Raw genomic sequence first — 19,386 nt, forward strand, 5'->3', positions numbered from 1 at the left:
TAGAATTTAATTTGTGTTTGTCTTAATAATTACACAAGCATTATAATACCAGTCTTTGCTAATGTTTTAAAAGTTATCTGAACATTTGGCTTAAAAATAACTAGTTCTGGGCTGGGAAGGTGGCTCAGTGGTAGAGCGCTTGCCTTGCATGCATGAGGCCCTGGGTTCGATTCCTCAGCACCACATAAGCAAAAAAAGAAAAAAATCAGGAAGTGGCACTGTGGCTCAAGTGGTAGAGCACTAGCCTTGAGCTGAAGAGATCAGGGACAGCACCCAGGCGCAGAGTTCAGGCCCCATGACCAGACCAAAAAAAAAAAAAGAGTTACATAGCCTGGCACCAGTAGCTCACTCCTATAATCCTAGTTACTCAGGAAACTGAGTTCTGAGGATCAAGGTTGGAAGCCAGCCCACGCAGGAAAGTGTGTGAGACTGTTATCTCTAATTAACCACCAAAAAGCCAGAAGTGGGAAAGCTCAAGTAGCTCAAGTAGCAGAGAATCAGCCTTAAGAGAAAAAGGTAAAGAACATCATCCAAACTCTGAATTTATGCCCCAGTACTGGCACACACACACAAAAAAAAAGTTACAAAAAACACAAATTCTTTTTTTCATATGCATAAAAAATAACTAGTTCTAGAATGTAGATGAAAAGTACATAAGCAAAAAGAAGTTTATCTGCCTTACTCTCATATCATTTCATTTTACTTCAAATTATTACAACTTGGCTCAATCAGATACAGAGTCCATTGCACAAAACAATAAAGCCCATTTGCCATACTTATTTTTCAAGAAAATGCAGAATCAAACTTCTAAACTTTCTACTGCAGAAACAGTGCCAAAGACATTACAAGTATAGAAAATATAATACAGATATATCTGAAGAACTTAAATATAAATAAATTATATATCAGATGTTCTACATATAAACTTGATATGTAAATTAGATACAAACTTTCTGTAATTTGTATTGTTTTCCTACTTCCTTTTGATGCAAATAATTAATATCTAAAACAATCCCATTGGATGAAAGTATTTTAGCTATAAAACTTTGGTTCACACACAATAATGTAAAACACTACAGAACATTTCTTTGGCAGTAGAATATCACTTAGAAAATCAAAACGGGGTAGGAATGTGGATTAGTGGTAGAATGCTTGCTAGCATGCATGATGCCCTGGGTTCAATTCCTCAGTTCCACATAAACAGAAAAAGCCAGAATTGGCACTGTGGCTCAAGTGGTAGAGTGCTGGCCTTGAGCTAAAGAAGCTCAGGGACAGTGCCCAAGCCCTGAAGTCAAGCCCCAGGACTGGCAAAAAATACACAAATAAATAAATAAAAATAAAAACATAGTTCCATCTCTGTTCATACATTTCTGAATTGTTTATTTCTAAAGGAACTTGGATCTGATCAATTTTATCAATAGTTTGTGTCCCTAATGGTTGTTGAAGAAGTCTAGCTAAGGCCTCATGGAATATTTGGTTCTACTTAGAACTTCCACTTGGTAAGTAGTCAAATAACCCTTACAGATATTCTTCTAGATTTACTTTCATAATTTGGCATTTGTACAAATCCTTTTTCCCTTACAAGGAGTATAACTGTGATGGATTACTGAGTGATAGCATTTTTTCAAATATTACTAGAAAGATGCATAATAATGTTTAAAAAATAAAATTCAGCTATTAATTTTGATTAATACTTACATAAACCTGCAGAAATATTTAGCATTGCCCCAAATAAGCATTTTTCTGGAGCTATTGTTCCTGTGTCACTGAAAGATAAAAAGAAAGTATGCAGATTTCTCACATTAGATAACAGGAATTATTTCAAATCTTTCTCATTTAAAAGCCTATGGGCAAGCCCAGGAGCTGGTGGCTCATACTTGTAATCCTAGCTACCCAGGAGGCTAAGATCCAAAGATCAGGTTCAAACCCAGCCCAGGCAGGGAAATCCATAAGACTCTTTATCTCCAATTAACCACCAAAAATTCAGAAGTGAAGCTGTGGCTCAAGTGGTAGAAAACTAGCCATGAACACAAAAGCTCATGGACAGCACCCAGGACCTGAGTTCAAGTTCCAGGACCAGAAAAAAAAAAATCTCATGAGCTCCACTCCTACATTAATTTATAAAGAGACAAGGATAATAAGTGCCTAAAAATATTTACCTACCTCACTTTTTCCTATCACTTAAGATTATTACATAATACAAATCAACATAAAAATTTGTAATATTATCCTCGACTATAATCCAACCTACTCAAGAGGCTAAGATGTGAGGACTGCAGTTCAAAGCCAGCTTAGGTAGGAAAGTCCATGAGACACTTATCTGTAATTAACCACAAGAAAACCAGAAGTGTCTTAAAGTGGTAGAGCACTAGCCTTGAGTGAAAATGCTCAAGGACAGCATCCAGGCCCTGAGTTGAAGCCCCACAACCAACAAAAATAAGTAGACAGATATATAGATAGTTGATAGATTTATAAATGTGCAATCTACATTAATGTATAGTATGTATTATGTGTATTGGTGTCTATGTACGTATATGTCTTTGTATATTTATGCAAAATTAACTGTTAATACTTAATGTGTTAGAAATATCTAACCAGCATGTCATAAAGAGCACAGCCCCTAAAGCCAAAAAGCCCAGGTTTGTATCTTGATTTCAACACCTACTGAATCACTGTATTTTAGAGAAATCACTTAGTCACCCTGGACTCTCATTTCTTCTGCTATAGTTTAGATATTGAATGGCCCCCAGTGTTCCATGTTTTAGAGGTCTGATCCCCAGAGAGGCACCTGGAAGTTGTGGACCGTTAAGAGGTAGGGTTTTGTGAGAGGGCCTTCAGTTATTAAAAGCATGCTCTTGAAGGAAATTATCCCCCTTTCCTTACTCTTTTCTGATTCTAGGTCATGAACAAAAGTTTTACTTTCCTACTGCTTCCATGCTACTGCATGACAGGCTGCTTAGTCATAGGCCAAAAGCAACAGTTCAAATTGATCAGGGACTGAAACCTCTCAAACTGTGAGCCAAAATAAACCTTTTTTCCTTAAAAGCTAATTATCTTAGATATTTGTTACAGTAACAGAGAGCTAAGTAACAGAATGAGGAGAACAGTCCCTACCTCCTATGAATGCTGTAAGGATTTGGTTATCTACCTAGAACATTGCTTTGAATACATTAAGTAGATCAATAAACCTATTGATACTATTATCTTTTCCAACCATCATTGGAAAACAACTATTGTTGTTTACAATTTTTTTTTATTTTAAGGGGAAAATAATTTCAATTTTTTGTTCTGAGGAAACATCAAATCCTTCTTTGGAAGACCAAGAACTAAAGAATGACAACTAAGCAGGTCATTAACTGTAGCATATTTCTGTCTTCATACTTTTTTGTGTGTGTGTGCTAGTACCGGGACTTGAACTCAGGATCAGGTGCTGTCCATTAGCTTTTTCACTTAAGTCCAATGTTCTACCTCTTAAGCCACAGCTCCACTTGTGTGTTTGGGTGATTAATGGAGTTAAGAGTCTCACTAACTTTTCTGCCCAGGTTGGCTTCAAATCACAATTCTCAGATCTCAGCCTCCTGGGTAGTTAGGATTACAGGCATGAGCCACTGGTCCCTGGCTTGTCTCTACAATACTGTATCACAGAGAAGGAATTAACTAAAAGCTATAATTTATATTCCCTTTATTGTTGAAATGCCAACATAGAAATCGGAATTTTAAAACACTGACATAAAATGTCAGCCTCAACATAAGCTATGAATGAATCGTACAGATTCTCCTTTTTTGTTGTTGTTGGGTATGTGACTTGAACTCAGGGCCTGTACACTGTCCCTAAGTCTCTTTGTGCTCAAGGCTAGCACTCTACCACTTGAACCACAGCTCCACTTCCCTTTTTTGAGTGGTTAGTTGGAGATAAGAGTCTCATGGAGACTTTTCTGCCCAAGCTGGCTTTGAACTGTGATCCTAAGATCTCAGCCTCCTGAGTAGTTAGGATTACAGCCACCAGCACCCAGCTTATGAATTTTTATTTTATTTTTTCCCAGTCCTGGAGCTTGAACTCAGGGCCTGGGCATTGTCTCTGAGCCTCTCTGTGCTTAAGGCTAGTACTCTGCCACTTGAACTACAATGCCACTTCTGGCTTTTTCTATCTATATGTCAAACCCAGGGCTTAATGCATGCTAGGTAAGCACGCTACACTAAGCCACATTACCAGCCATACAGATTCTCTTACAAATACATTTCACTGACCTGATAAAAGGCAAAAAGGGGTCGACATGATGGAGAGTTATAGCAGTAATGTAGGAAAATATGAAAGTAGTGGATGTCCAAATTACAAGGGCAGAAGGGAAAAAACAGAGGCCTTGCTGAAACCACCACATTTCAAACAGGTCTTCTGAAAGAGAAAAAAAAAATAGACACAATAATTTATTAATAAGTTTCCTCCATTCTACATTAGCCATCCACTCCTAGAGCCTTGTACTTATCACCCAGACCTGCTTCCTTTCTGAAAGCATCCCTCATGCCAACCCAGTTCTTGCTTTTCAGTAAATAAAGATTCATTCACGCACTAACCATAGAAAAACCTGTCTTTCCCACAAATGACCAATTACCAATACTATTTATTCACCTCAATTTCCAATCTACCTCTTTTCTCCATCTTCATTGCCACTAATCTATCTAAAATATCATCATTTTCTTTCTTTCTCTATTCTTTTTGTTGTTGTTGTTGGTTGGGGGCCTGAACTCTGGGCCTGGATGCTATCTCTGAGCTCTTCAGCTCAAGGCTAGTGCTCTACCACTTGAGCCACAGTGCCACTTCTGGCGTTTTCTGCTTATGTGGTGCTGAGGAATCAAACCCAGGGCCTCACACATGCAAGGCAAGCACTCTACCACTGAGCCACCTTCCCAGCTCCAACTAATCATCATTTTTAACCAGATTATTTTCATAACTTCCTAAATGGTCTTTGCCATAATGTTAAATATATGGTCATCTGCATCATCAGGATAATTGGTCCTCACGAATACTAAAATATAGAAATGCTTAAGGCCCTTAGGGGCTTGGCCTCTTAGGGTTTGAATGGTGATCCAGGACCTACCTAAAAGTGTCGGTAGGGAAAGGGCCTAAGTACATATATATCACACATTTCTTTCTGTCTTAAATTCACTCAAATAGCTGTAGCTATTATGTAATAATTACGTAATAATGCGATTTGAGTGCTAAGAGTGTGGCTCAGTGGTTGTGCACTTGCCTAGCATGTGTAAGACCCTGGGTTCCATCTCCAGCAGCACAAAATCAAACTAAAAATAGTAGTAATAATGTATATTAAAAACTATTACATCTTAATACATTTATTTAAATTTTTTTAAATACAGAAATAGTTTTAACTGAGAACCAATGACTCATGCCTATAATCCTAGCTACTCAAGAGGATCTGAGGATCAAGCCTTGAAACCAATTCACCACCACCAACAACAAAAAACACAAGTATACCTATGGTTCAAGTAGTAGAGTGCCAGCCTTAAATGAAAAACTAAGGCACAATGTCCTGGCCCTGCCTTCAAGCCCCAGTACTGACACAGAAAAACAAGCAAATACATACCAAAAAAACTGTTCAAACTACAAGAAATTTTTCCTCATAGCTTGATGGCCTAAAAATTTTACTTATCTCCACAAACTCCATAAATATCCTTAGCACTTCTCTTCTCTACAGTTGATGGTGCTCAACTTCCTCATGTCAGATGGACTTTCTAAAAAATGAATTCTCAGACAGTTTTCACTTGTCATGTGCGCTAATCATTTGACTTCTTGCTCAATAAGGACATTTTCATCTTGCTCTGTAAGTTTTTCTTTTGTCCCTAAAATCACCATGATAGGCGTGATTTGAGGATCTTCCTGCTAAGTTACCATGATCTCCTCTTTCTACTTCTTTTTCTTGTCAGCCCTTACCCGCCCATCAATTATTCATTTTCTTCCTCTACTTAGTTAATTGAACACAAGCACCCATCGGTTTTTTTTTTCCAGCAGCAGTTACTGGAAAAATAATCCTCAATTTGTACGAATTTTTAATCATGTCTAAAGTCTTTCATCTTTCTTCTCTAATCTCTTTAGGTGCTATTTTAATTTCTGTTTCCAGCAATTCTCACTTCCTGTCTCCATATTCATTGGTTCAGCCCATTCTTGCCTGTACTTTATGGTTTCCAAAAAGATGTCTGAATTTAGAAAAGCTTAATCTGAGAGCATTAAAAAAGACTTAATTGAGGGTAAATTAGGGAGCATCTATATGTCCTTTTGCAAGTACTTTGGCACATTACTAACAGGAGCCAACTTTGTATTAATTTTTTGGCTGTCAGTTTTTCCAATCATGTAGAATGTAAACTTGAACATTGAACCTGAGTGATTGCAGACACTACAGCTTCAAGTACCCAAGTGGTATCTTTCTTCTCCCACCTAGAACTGTGGTGAAAATAGACAAATTTCTTCTTGACCATCCTGTGTGCCAGGAGGGAAATATATTTCTGTCTTACCTTTCACTGAATGTGTAGACTTCTGAGATCCTGACTAAATTTGGGAAGAAGTGGTTTTCCAAGGCCATGAGTTATATAATTTTAAGTGGAAAAATTTACATTTTACTTTCTAAAAATGTCACCCACTGAAGTATAGATACCATTTGCACAAACTACCATATGAAGAGTGTCTGTTGAAGTTGTATACTTGAGGTCACATGGGTAGGAGTGCTATCTGCCTACGCTGGTATGACCATAGGAAGCCTATCTCATGGTCTTCCTTGTGCTTAATTCTATCAACCACATGACCCCAGAGAAAACATACTTGCTACTCTATCTTCAGCTCTGTATTACTTTTCAGTCTTGAGGATTTCCCTTTATTTCTGTGTAAGATCTGATATGCACTTATTTACAAGGATAAAACTATTACTTATTCAGTATTTGGATGTTTTGGCAAAAAGGATTTCAAAATATTTTGTCCATCCCACTGATAGAAGTATTACTTCTGCTCCAATTTATCTTTTTACACATATAGATCATTCCTATTCAAAACAGACCTCAATCATTCTCTTGGACCAACAACTTTCCCTCAAACCTATCTGGAAGTAAGCGTCTATTCTTCTGAGAATACTTGACTTGTTCATCTGTTGCAAATCTTTTGTTTTACAGTAGGAAAATTTAGAAGAGTGTCTCCAGTGGATAAAGCCTTTGCTGACTATACTTAGCTGAGTCACTCAGTATTTGTGGTTTGAACAGGCAGTCAAAAACTAAACCCTCTTTACCTCTCATTATTGATCGTTTTGCTTTGTTCTGTTTTTGTTTACTTTAGAATACAGTGTTATTTTCTTCCCTGGGTTTTGCAGCTATGCAAAGAAACTGACTTTCTTCAGAGCCCTCATAAGCTACACCAAGTGATAATGGCACTCCTATTTCTATAACTTGCTTAAGATTATCATTCCTCCAACTGTACATTTAATTCAGATTCTCATTATAATTCAGACTCTCAGTTCTGTTGGCCTGCTTCATTTCCCCTCAGCTAGGCTATCTTCATTGCTAAGTTAACATTTCTAAGACAATCCTCGGATAAAAAACAAATTATTTTAGGGCTGGGAAGGTGGCTCAGTGGTAGAGTGCTTGCCTTGCATGCATAAGACCGTGGGTTCGATTTCTCAGCACCACATAAGCAGAAAAAGCCAGAAATGGTTCTGTGGCTCAAAGTGGTAGAGTCCTAGCCTTGAGCTGAAGAGCTAAGGGACAGCACCCAGGCCCAGAGTTCAGGCCCATGACTGGCCAAAATAATAATAATAACAACTTTATTTTTCTTTTTAAATTATCATTTAAATCTTGTCCAAAGGCTTTACAATTTAACATGTCAGTTTTATGAGTACAATGCATCTTGATCAATATCCTCCCTTCCATCATTTTCCCCATCTCTTGTTATTCCATCAATTCTCTCAAGTTACCTGGTTTTAAAACTTTTTTTTTAGGGGCTGGGAAGGTGGCTCAGTGGCAGAGTGCTTTGCCTTGCATGCATGAGGCCCTGGGTTCAATTCCTCAGCCCCACATAAGCAGAAAAAAGCTGGAAAGTGGTGTTCTGACTCAAGTGGTAGGGCTCTAGCCTTGAACTAAAGAGCTGAGGGACAGCACCCAGGCCCAGAGTTCAAGCCCCATGTCTAACAAAAAAAAAAATTTTTTTTTTTTAAAAATAATGTAGCCAGGCCGTTGGTGACACATGCTTGTAATCCTAGCTACTCAGGAGGCTGAGAGCTGAGGATCAAAGTTCAAAGCCAGCCCAGGCAGGAAACTCCATGAGACTCTTATCTCCAATAAACCACTCAGAAAACCAGAAGTGACGCTGTGGCTCAAGTGGTAGAGAGCAGCCTTGAGCTGAAGAGCTGAGGGACAGCACCCAGGCCCAGAGTTCAAGCCCCACGATCAACAACAACAACAACAAAAATTATGTAAACTTGGTCAAACTTCATAACTTCTGGGCTGGGAAGGTGGCTCAGTGGTAGAGCGCTTGCTTTGCATGCATGAGGACCTGGGTTAGATTCCCCAGCACCACATAAGCAAAAAGAAAAAAAGCCAGAAGTGGCGCTGTGGCTCAAGTGCTGTGGCTCAAGTGGTAGAGCACTAGCCTTGAGCTGAAGAGCTGAGGGACAGCACCCAGGCCCAGAGTTCTGGCCCCACGACCGGACCCAAAAAACAAAACAAAAACAAAAAAAAACTTCATAACTTCTTTGAAACAGTTTCTACTATGTAGGTAGCACATACTAAGTAATGAATAGGAACATGCAGCTATATTAATTAAATTTTCAATTGGTTCAAATTAAGTAAAAATTACAATCTCAGTTCCTCTGTTAAAATTCTCATATTTCAAATGCTGAAAGCCACATGTGTCTATTGACAGCTAGGAGGCCAATAAAGACATAGGGCATTTTCTTATTATGGAGTTTCACTGAGCAGGGCTAGCTAGTTATTACAGAGATTGTACTAACATGACAGAACAAGAAAATAAAAACCTAACACATTGCTGATGTATAATAAACAGTAACTGTTAGTACTATGTGTTAAAAGGTCTAAAACAATAGCTGCTTCATTGAGGTTTATTCAAAAATTAAATGAGATGATGCATGTAAGGCTAGGGTACCATCGTAGGTAGACAATGTGTTCCTCTTTTAGAAGATGAAAGAGAAATTACCTGTTTTATGAGTTCACAAAGTTTCTGTCTTCAGAACTCTCTAAACTGTATTTCTTTCAAATCTTGAAATCTACAAAGAAAGAATATACCAAGTTATTGTTTCTATGTAATTTTTAAACAGTGTATTTTTAGAAATGCACCAAAACACTCTGTAGCTTGAAAAATAACTCATCTTACCAATTATCCAGTGATAAGATTTCAGATAGGTTATTTAACTCATGAGCTACAATATTCTTATTTGTAAAACAGACAAACCCTCCAAGGACTGTTCCTTAGACTGGAATGGGATAAGTGTAAGAAATGACAGTATATTTATTATTTATTACCATGGTATAGACCATGGTAAATAACCACTCATAGACTCAACTGCTTTTTTAGTGTGTGCATGTACTGGAGCTTGAACTGAGGGCTTTGTGCTCCTGCTTAGCTTTTTTGCTCAAGACTGGCACTCTACCACTTGGTCCACATCTACACTTCTGGCTTTTTGAATTCTCAGATCTTTGCCTCTTGAATAGCTAGGATTATAGGCCTGAGTCACTAGATCCTATAAGATTGAACTGCTACGTATAAATTCTCTCAATTTGCAGCAGGATTTGAGATAGTTTTAACATGAGTTTAACATGAGATAGTTTAACATGAGAAACTGAAGTACACAAATTAGGCTAGAAAGATAAGTAACAGAGTAATTCCTAGCAAAACAAAATCAGAAGTTTAATGGTCAATAATTGCAGAAACCCTTTAAAAGACTTGAAAATATGTAGGGATAAACTTGACACAGCAGTAAGAATATTCAACAAAATATTTTTGCATCTATCACCTATCTTCTGTGCTGTCTTTGAAACTCCAAGAATCAGAACTGCAGCTCCAATTTTTACAAATATGCAAAGTCACTGGTAGATGATTTCTAATGGCATCTTCTCCAAGTGGCAAATGCTAAGGAATAAGAAGAAACTAAACTGGGAGAAACAAACAGGACAAAAGAAAAAGAAAACAAAAACAGCAACAAAGGAAAAACCCTCTTCTTGGGAGGGTGGGACAAAGGGTGAACAAATGCAGCAGTGGTACTCACTAGATACTATCTGGAAAATGAACTGTATAACTTGTGGGTGGGGATGGGAGGGAAGACCTGAGAGAGAGCAAGGGAAGGGATGGCACTGTTTAAAAAGATATGTACTCTTTATATCTGACTTATATAACGAACTCCTCGGTACATCACCTTTTATAATAACAAAAATGCACGAAGAAAAAAAATAATGCAAAACTTTTAATAAAGTCTCCCAGCTACCTGTTAATAAAAGAAAAGAAAGAAAGTAAATTGTGGATGTTTCAAGTGAACAGATGGAAAGCCCTGAGCTTCTTTCACTCAGGTAGAGAGTAAAGCATGAAAGAAAACGATTATTTCCTAAACTCTAATAATGGCCTCTTAACAAATGTAGAGTATTGGGCCTGTAGTTTAAATCCTAAAAGAATATAGAAGATAAACTTCACAATGGAAGAGAAATGAAAATTTGACAATGCCACACAAATTGAGTTTCATTGGCTACTGATTCATGAACTAAAATTTGAAAGAACTGGGAAGATTTTTTTTTCCCCAAGCCGTTTCCTGTTTTGCAAATGAAAAACTCCGGTCCTGAGGATACAAAAGACCAGCAACTTCCTGTCCGCGTGGGAACCACTCCCAGCATCACCAATGTGGGCAGTAGTAGACTGAGTTCCAGCAAACACAAGGTCACCAAGGATCCCAGTTTCAAACTGACTCCTGCCCGCGCCACCAGAATCTGTGCCCAGCAGTGACAAAGGGAACACGTACCCAACCCAAACCGTAGTGTGTGTGTGTGTGTGTGTATGTTAAGGGGGGGGGGGAGTTCTTACCCTCTTAAAAACAAAAACAGAGTGTTTAGATCTCTGCTTTTTTGTTTTCTCCGCCAGGTCCCACAGCACTGGAGCACAGATCTGTTTCGCTTCACCTTGGGCCTCCAGAAGAAGATGCAGGAGACAGTTTACAAAGAAGCGCCGCTGTGGGTGGGTGGGTGGGGGCAATCAAGCCGTGGAAGAACCAAGTAACGAGACAGCAAAGTGGGGTGCGGGGTCTGAGTCCACCTGCACTCACCAGCCCCTCTTGGGTCCCCTCGAAGCTCTCCCACCGCCTTGCACACCCCCCAGCCCGGCCCTGGCGTTCGCATCGCGCACCCCCAAGTGCAGACTGACCGTGGCGGGGCCCGGGAGGGGGGGAGCGGGTGGCCGGCTCCCGGGGAGACGGGCAGAGCCCCAGAGCACCCCCGGGGCCACGTCCCAGTCCGCTGACGCATTTCCAAACGTCGGGCTCCAGGCATCAAGCATCTTCCCCTCCCCTGACCTTCTGAACTGCCTTACCTGGCTGATCCAGCCAGCGTCAGCCGAGGGCCCCGGTGCTCACAGCCCGGCCGCAGCAGGAGACAGGGTGGAACTCTGGGGCGCGCTCCCGAGCCGCCCGGCCAGCTCGGGGACGCGCTGCCGCTCCTTCCGACCCCCCCACCCCCGACGCGCGCGCCCTTTACGGCAGTCGCGAAAGTGTCGTGAACGTGCCGCCGCCGCTTGGAGTCACCCGGGCGGCTGGACCCGGAGTTGTTATTCGTAGGTGTGCTTGTCGGAGTGCGGGTAAGGATGCTGGGGTAAAGTCTCGGGAGAGCGGAAGAGGCCCGGATGTGAAGGACGTGGAGGGGAAGGAGGGCGAGCCTGGAGGCTCCGGGGAGGGCTCCTCGGCGGAGTGGTGTGTGGGGTTTCGCTGAGACGAACGCCGCCCTTCCTCATGCAGGGCGGCCTCTCGCGCCCGTGCGCGGGGCTCGGGCAGCGTCGGGGGGCGACCGACTGTCCCTTACGGGGGGCTTGGGAGACGGGGAGGTGGCAGAGCGCCTGCGCGGGCCGAAGCGGGAGTCGGGGCAGGGGGAGCGGGGACCGCGGAGCGCGGCCGGCCGGCGGCGGGCGGCAGGAGGGCTGGGCCGCCGCCCGGGCGGAACCGAGCCTGCCTGTCGGCTCTACACCGTCCTGCCCCAGCGCTGCCATCTCCACACACCGGGCAGCATCTCGGGCCGGCTGTGCCTTCTTCCCCTTTGGAATTGCCGTGGTGGTGGTGATGGCGGTGGTGGAGGTTTCCTGGCTGGGCCTCGCTTCTTGGTCAGCAACTTTTCTAGAAATTTCAGCTCATCCTGATCAGCGCAGACACGCCAGCGAATGGGGTGTGTTTCAGCAGTATTCTTAGAAGGAGGATCGACGGGAGGCTTGCTCGGGTTTGCCAGGAGCCCCGGGGTGAATGGGATCTTCACCCTCAGCGGTGCCTTCTGCACCTGGCAGTTTGGCCGTGTTACGTCCCGGACGTTTGGCATCGATGGCATCGCATTGTAGGCTTTGCCTCGGGAGTCTTGTAGTGCACGGCTAAATCTGTGTGTGGTCAGAAGACTCCGTTCCGACGGATATGCTCTAATCCGTGCCTGTTGAATTGACTCAAAACACAAACCACACTGGGCTAAGGCACTCACTCGGTCCCTTACCATTGACAACGATCTGTTCGTATGAAATCTCAGAGACAAGTTCTAACACTATTTGGTTGCGTATTCCACCCGTGCTGATTGAAGTTCCTTGTAGAATTTTTTCATTGCAACCCTTCTTTAAAAGAAGTATATATTAGATAAATCTGCCTCGTTAGCGCTAATTACATTATATTACATAGCAGATTCTTCTTTTGCTGGGCTTCTGTATGTTATTTAAGCTGACCAAAAGTTCTGTTGATATTCTTTGAAAGTCATTCTGTGTTCATTTTCAGAAACTAGAAAAATATACAAAGCCAGGCTTTTGCTGTCCCCACCCCCAACCGTCCGTCCTTGCGGGGGGGGGGGGAGTTATTTTTGTTTTAAGGAAGACAAGACTTCACTTTAGCAAAACACTACATTTAAGTTGTATTACACAGTAATTTTTTTTCTTCCAAGTTTGTGGTAAAAAGGCTTTTGTATATGTAATTTGTGTGTGTGTATTTGCACACACACGCGGCTCCTGCACCCATAGTGGGCTGGGCAATATCACTTAGCTTTTTCATGAAAGGCTGGTGCTTTACTACAGCCATACCTCTGCTTCCAGCTTTCTCTTGCTGGTTATTGGAGATAAGGCTTTCATGGGCTTAACTGCCCCGGCTGGCTTCAAACCAGGATCTTCAGATCTCAGTTTCCTAAGGAACTAGGATTACAGGCATGAGCAAGCCACTGGTGCCCTGGGTTGTAAATTTGTTTTATGTGTCACTTGCTAAACAATGCTGAACTTCATCTAGCGATTCAGTTTTGTTTCTCCCTTTCTTGGTTTTTGTCATTGTTGTTGTTTTATCATTTTTCCCCACCCATCATTCTCCTTAGTGTCAGCCATTGGTATTTTACTTTCATGGTGCTATGGAGTTGGGAAAGAGCAGGTTCCCCTGTGAGAGGCTTGTGAATATACTGCTGAATCAGTGCAGATCAAAACTTGGCACCTTAGACATGGGGGGGTGGAATTCTGGAATTTCACATAACAGGTTGGATATTGTGCAAGTTTACCTTATGCTCTGCCTAGCAGTTGGGAGGAGTTGTTTGTTTTACTGGTATTTGTCAGGTGTTCCCCATGCAGAAGTCTAGAATAGGAAGGATGCTTTTATCCTCAGCTACTGTAAGTACAAATGTCTTACATGATGGGTGTTTAAGTCCCAAAATTGCATGTAGTTTCAGTGACCATTAAGTATTTGATTATATTTTTGTATCTTTGCTGAGCTTTTCACATAGATATATATTCATGCCTATACAAGGAAGGAGAGTGCAATCTGAAGAATAAGGTTCAAAGCCAGCCTGAGCAGGAAAGTTCCTGAGACTCTATTCCTAGTTAACCAGCAAAAAGTTGGAAATGGAGTTGTGTAGCTCACGTGTTTGAGCATCAGCCTTTGAGCGACAGAACTCAGGAACAGATCCCAGGCTCTGAGTTGAAGCCCCAGGACACACACACACATACACACGCACGCACGCACGCGCACACACCCACACACATACGATGTTTTGTCAAACCATTAGAACTCAGGCACACACACACACACACACACACACACGATGTTTTGTCAAACCATTAGTTCTCCAAACGTTTGTTGGAAGGATGTTAGAACTTAATAAGACTTATCTCTCTCTACCCCCCCTTCCCCCCCCCTCCACACGCAAACCTTTGGAGCTTCTGGACAGTATAGAATGACATATCTCTGTTTTCCTGCTTCCACAAGATCTAGAACTACTAAAGTGTTCCTTAAATATAAGATGAATCATATCAGCTCATCATTCAATAAGTGTGATTACTTACATAGTGCTAAGGCTGGTACGAGACTATGGGAAAAGAACGTTAGCAAAACAAGCATGGCCTTTGCACTTGTGGAACTTACAGAGCAATGTGGGGAAAGAACAAAAAAAGAGTCTATAAACAAAACATTCAATGAGCTAAGTGCTAAAGCCAGGTTATAACAGAAGAGGGGTATTTACAGATTATAGGTGGGAAAGTTGCCAAAGTACTGTCACCAATATTTATAAAATGAACTTCAACAGGTGGCAAGAACTTTTTTTTAATATACTTTAAGGTACTCAGTTATTCTTACGATTTATGAAAATCTATCTTTGGTTAACAATTAGGCTGTGCTCCAGTGTTGTAGGGTTTTTATTTGTTTGTTTGCTTTGTTTTTAGTTTTTTCTCTCAAGACTGGTGCTCACTACTTGAGCACTTGAGCCACAACTCCACTTCTGGGTATTTTTTTTCTTTTTTTTTTTGTATGTATGGTTGGGGGGGGAGGGCGTCGAGGGTTACCTGGGACTGGTTAGCTTGAGATGAGAGTCTCAATGGACTTTTCTGCCTGGACTGGCTTCCAACCATGATATCAGAGTAGCTAGCCCCTAGTACCCAGCTCAATTTTTTTTGGGGGGGAGGGGCGTTTTTTGTCTTCATAGTGGTTTTTTGTCTTCAAAGATTTCAGGTTGCTCAATGTAAAATGTGCACTCCAAACTATTTTCTGACTCATTAACTTATTTTTCTTATAGTGCCCATCACACTGTGTAATGTTATTGCTTATTTGCCAGTTTTTAGCCATGGGGGAGCTAAAAACATATCTGTCTGGTTCATTACAGTCAAATATTACTTGAATGTATTGGAACTTGGAACCATTTTTCCATAAAAACTATTTCAGCAGGGTGCTGATGGTTTACACCTGTAATCCTAACTACTCAGGAGCCTCAGATCTGAGGATTTTTAGTTTCTATACTGTAGAAATAAAGCACATTTTTCTGCTGCTTACCCCTTTGGGCATAGGTCTGGCACCATATAAAAGTTTTAAGCAGAGCCAGGTGCTGGTGGAGGCTAAAATCTGAGGATTGCAGTTCAAAGCTAGCTTGGCAAGGCAAGTCTGTGAGACTCAGGTGTGGCTCAAGTGGGAAAGCACCAGCCTTGAACAAGAAAGCCAAGTGAAAGTGAGAGGCTTTTTATTCAGGCCCCAGGCCTGGCATGCACCTCACACATATACGCAACCTTAAGTGGTTAAGTAATGTTTGTAATATTTGTACTACCTTTTCATATTTCCATTCTAACATCCTCCTGTTCCCTTTCTGTCCTGATCTTCCTGTTGTATCTATTGTAATATCCAGAAGGTCCTGTTTTTTTTTTTCTGAGATGGCTTACATGACAATATACGTGTTTGTTATATCTATTGTAACATCCAGAAGGTCCTGTTTTTTTCTGAGATGGCTTGCATGACAATAGACATGTTGAGAGTGTAAATGGACCTGTGTTAGTGACTGTTGCCAGTGACCTACCCACCTATTTATTGCAGTGTTTAAAAGTAAAATACCTGTCTAGGGCTATGTGTGTCTGAATTTATATTTCCAATATTGTTGCTAATAGCTCACAGAGACTAAGTTTCCAAATTAAAATGTTGTCAAGAAAAATCTTAAAAAAAAAACTCATTGCCTCTTTTTATGTTTTTTTGGGGGGGGTTAGTTGTTTTTTGCTTGGGGGTTGAACTCAGAGCCTGGGCACTGTCCCTTATTTTCTTTTTTCCTCAAGGCTAGCACTCCCCCACTTGAGACGCAGCACCACTTTCAGCTTTTTCTGTTTATGTGGTTCTAAGGAATCGAACCCAGGGCTTCATGTGGTTCTAAGGAATCAAACCCAGGGCTTCATGCAGGCTAGGCAAGCACTAAGCCACATTCCCAGCCCCATCTTTTTATGTTGGATATATAAAAGTTAGATGTGGAAAGGCTTCCCAAGAGTAGGTTTTTTTCTAAGTGAGAAAGAAAAGGTTAAAAGAAATCTAGGTCATGAGGGGGGAAACTCAGAAGGAAAGTATCAGTTTGTAAACCATTCCTGCCAAATATTTGCACTTAAAACCACTCAGATCAGTTGCTTCAGACTGTTCAGTGCCAAGAGCAAGTTAACACCCCATTTTTTAATAATAGAAGGATAAAAGTTTAAACAATAAAATACAAGTGGAATTGACTAAACTTTTTTTTCCTCCGAGAAGTTTCATATAAGCTAATTAGAGCTTACTAAATATGAAAATGCATTGTTTTACTACATAAAGTTTGACTATTATAAAGCTAGTGTTTTGGTGATTACCAGCCTGTCATTTGATCTAAAGTGATACCATTCACTAGTTGTTTTACAATGTAGAAATATTACTTAAAAAACAAGTTTAGGACTTGGAGTGTGATGCAGTATAGCTAGAGCACTTGCCTAGAAAGCTGAGTTTAATCTCCAGTTTCAAAAAAAATAGCATGTCAAATTAAGACCTTTTATACAGATTAGTAAATAAATGAAAAGAAAATGATTATAAATAAAACATTTTTAAAGGATTAATGAGTACTTTTGTGTGTGAGACACAACACTTTTGTGAGCAAAGGTTAAAAATTTAAGTATTCGTTTATTTTAGAGGACCTCAGTAGCTTAAATTGTGTCATTGATTATTCTTTTGGGATTTTTGAAATTCTACTTCAAGTTATTTGGATTATGAGACTACAATGACTACTTTTTGAACCAGATGTTGAGAAAGATGATTGGCAAAGGTTTTGGATACCACCTCAGGTCATTAGTGACATGAAAATCTTGGAACTGAATATTTATGAGGGTGTAGAGGGAAAGTCATGGTCTGCATATGACGCCAACATTGTATCCTCATGTGCAGTCTAGACATGCCTAGGTGTCTCCTCTGGTGGTGCCACCCCCTCTCCCTCAACTTCACTAGCCCTTGGCCCTTTAGCCGGTATCAATAAGGTAACAGCTACCAGTCTGTGAACCACTCTACAAGAATAAGCTAGATCTTACCACAGGAAAAATAACAGACAACAGTCATGTTTTGATACTAGATCCTCTATTAAGATGTCCTAGACCCTGTACCACATTCTTTAGTCACATAGTATACCATTTCTGGTAGTTTCCTGTTGCTTTCTGGATAGTTTTCAACTAGAATATCAAATACCTTTCTCTTAGTTTAATGCCACTACCCTTTCAGTTCTATTAAGATTAATCTTTTTTTTCCCTTCTAATCTTAGTGTTTCTGTTCCTCCTCCTATTCAATAACTATGAGTTTCCCACAGGGCTCTTTATCTTTTCCTTTTCTCTCCATAGTTAATACCTTCAAGAACCTTTCTACTTTATAGTCTTTATCTAGAGTTTAGCTCTAAGTAGTGATTTGAAATTTAATCTTTTGCTCAGACTTTAGTCTTTTGAACTTGTAGAGACTAGGCATGCTGGAATAGGCCTATAGTACCAACTGTTGTGAGGCTGAGGCAGGCAGACTGCTTGAGTCGATCTGTCCAAGACTGTCCTGGGGAACACAGCAAGACACTATCTCTTTGAAAATTTTTATAGTTACTATTAAGGAGTTGTACAGCAGGGTTACAATTCCATAAGTCAGGTGATGAGTGCAGTTTTTCTTAAACAATGCTACTCCTGCGCCCAGGCCCAGAGTTCAGGCCCCATGACTGGACACTCCCCCCCCCAAAAAAAAAGACAATGCCACTCCTTCCTTCACTTTTTTTTTCCCATCCTTGCACATAAATTGCGTATTTTTTACATAGTGTATATTGAATGCTATGACATTTGTTCACTCTTCCTAAAAGGAGGGAGGATGGGGTGCTGGATGGAATATAAGCTCAGTGGCACATGGCCAGCATATGACTAGCCCTAGATTTGCTCCCCAACACTGAGGAAAAAGACAGTAAACATTCTTTTTTTAAATTGGGTGCAGGGAGCCTGAACAAGTGCCTAAAGTACTGCCTAGCAATTATGAGGCCCTTGGTTCAAACACCAGTACTACTAAGTAAATAAAAGTTGAATATTTGGCTTCTTCCCCACACTTTTTTCCAGTTCCTCTTTTGCCCTGTATCCCAAAAACCCAAAACGTAACAAACTTCTTAACTTTCCCTTTGACAGAAGTACAAGACTTGCTGTTCATTGATTTTTCTTCTTACACTGAATTCTAAGAACTATCTGCTAATTCTTTTAAATAGAAATAACCCATAAACTTGACTGTCTTTTGTATTTCCATTTTTGCCACCCTAGGATAGGCTCTCACCAGTTAAAACCATTGAGATATGTTAATTTTTAGTAGTTCTCACTACTCTCCATTCTGAATTACGTATATATAGCAGCTGTACTAATCTTGAAAATACTATATTAATTTTCTTACTCTGCTTAATTACTGATAATCATATTATGTCTAATCTTTTCTAAATCAAATGTAAGTTCTTCAGATATTAAACTCCAAAGTCCTCCAACAAAAGCTAACAACCAATTTGCTTGTGTTATTTTGGTTGTTTTTTTTTTATTTTTATTTTATTGTAATGATTTTGTACAGAGGGGTTATGGTTACATAAGTAAGGTAATGAGTACATTTCTTGTCAAGCATTGTTGCTCATGTTTTCTTACTACTACTTTAGTTTGTCAGGTAACCAACCGCCTATACACACACACACACACGCGCGCACAAGCACGCACACACACACGCACGCACACACACGCACACATACACACACACACACACACGCACGCATGCATGCACGCACAGTACTGTTTCTTAATTTTCTTTTTTGTTATTTTCCCCACCTTAATACCATCCATATCCTTTCCATCAATAAAATTTTTAAATTCAGCTTGAATAGAAACCT

The 19,386-nt window shown here is 40.5% G+C and overlaps 2 protein-coding genes across 3 annotated transcripts in view; one reads left to right on the plus strand and one right to left on the minus strand.

The window, feature by feature from the left end:
• Dram2 (DNA-damage regulated autophagy modulator 2) overlaps window positions 1-11,694 on the minus strand; it is a 38,573-nt gene extending 26,879 nt beyond the window's left edge. The window contains exons 1-5 of the mRNA XM_013024601.1: window positions 11,579-11,694; window positions 11,078-11,179; window positions 9,206-9,275; window positions 4,249-4,393; window positions 1,689-1,766 (exon numbers count right to left, since the gene is read on the minus strand). Coding sequence (XP_012880055.1) covers window positions 1,689-1,766; window positions 4,249-4,379 — 209 coding nt within the window. The 5' untranslated portion in view covers window positions 4,380-4,393; window positions 9,206-9,275; window positions 11,078-11,179; window positions 11,579-11,694. The remainder of the gene's footprint in view (window positions 1-1,688; window positions 1,767-4,248; window positions 4,394-9,205; window positions 9,276-11,077; window positions 11,180-11,578) is intronic.
• A 57-nt stretch (window positions 11,695-11,751) lies between these two features.
• Cept1 (choline/ethanolamine phosphotransferase 1) overlaps window positions 11,752-19,386 on the plus strand; it is a 46,867-nt gene continuing 39,232 nt past the window's right edge. For both annotated transcript variants that reach the window (XM_013024725.1, XM_013024726.1), the window contains exon 1: window positions 11,752-11,842. The gene's annotated coding sequence lies outside the window, so the exon portion shown is untranslated. The remainder of the gene's footprint in view (window positions 11,843-19,386) is intronic.

The sequence above is a fragment of the Dipodomys ordii genome, unplaced genomic scaffold (assembly GCF_000151885.1).
Source record: "Dipodomys ordii isolate 6190 unplaced genomic scaffold, Dord_2.0 Scaffold78, whole genome shotgun sequence".
Lineage (NCBI taxonomy): Eukaryota > Metazoa > Chordata > Mammalia > Rodentia > Heteromyidae > Dipodomys > Dipodomys ordii.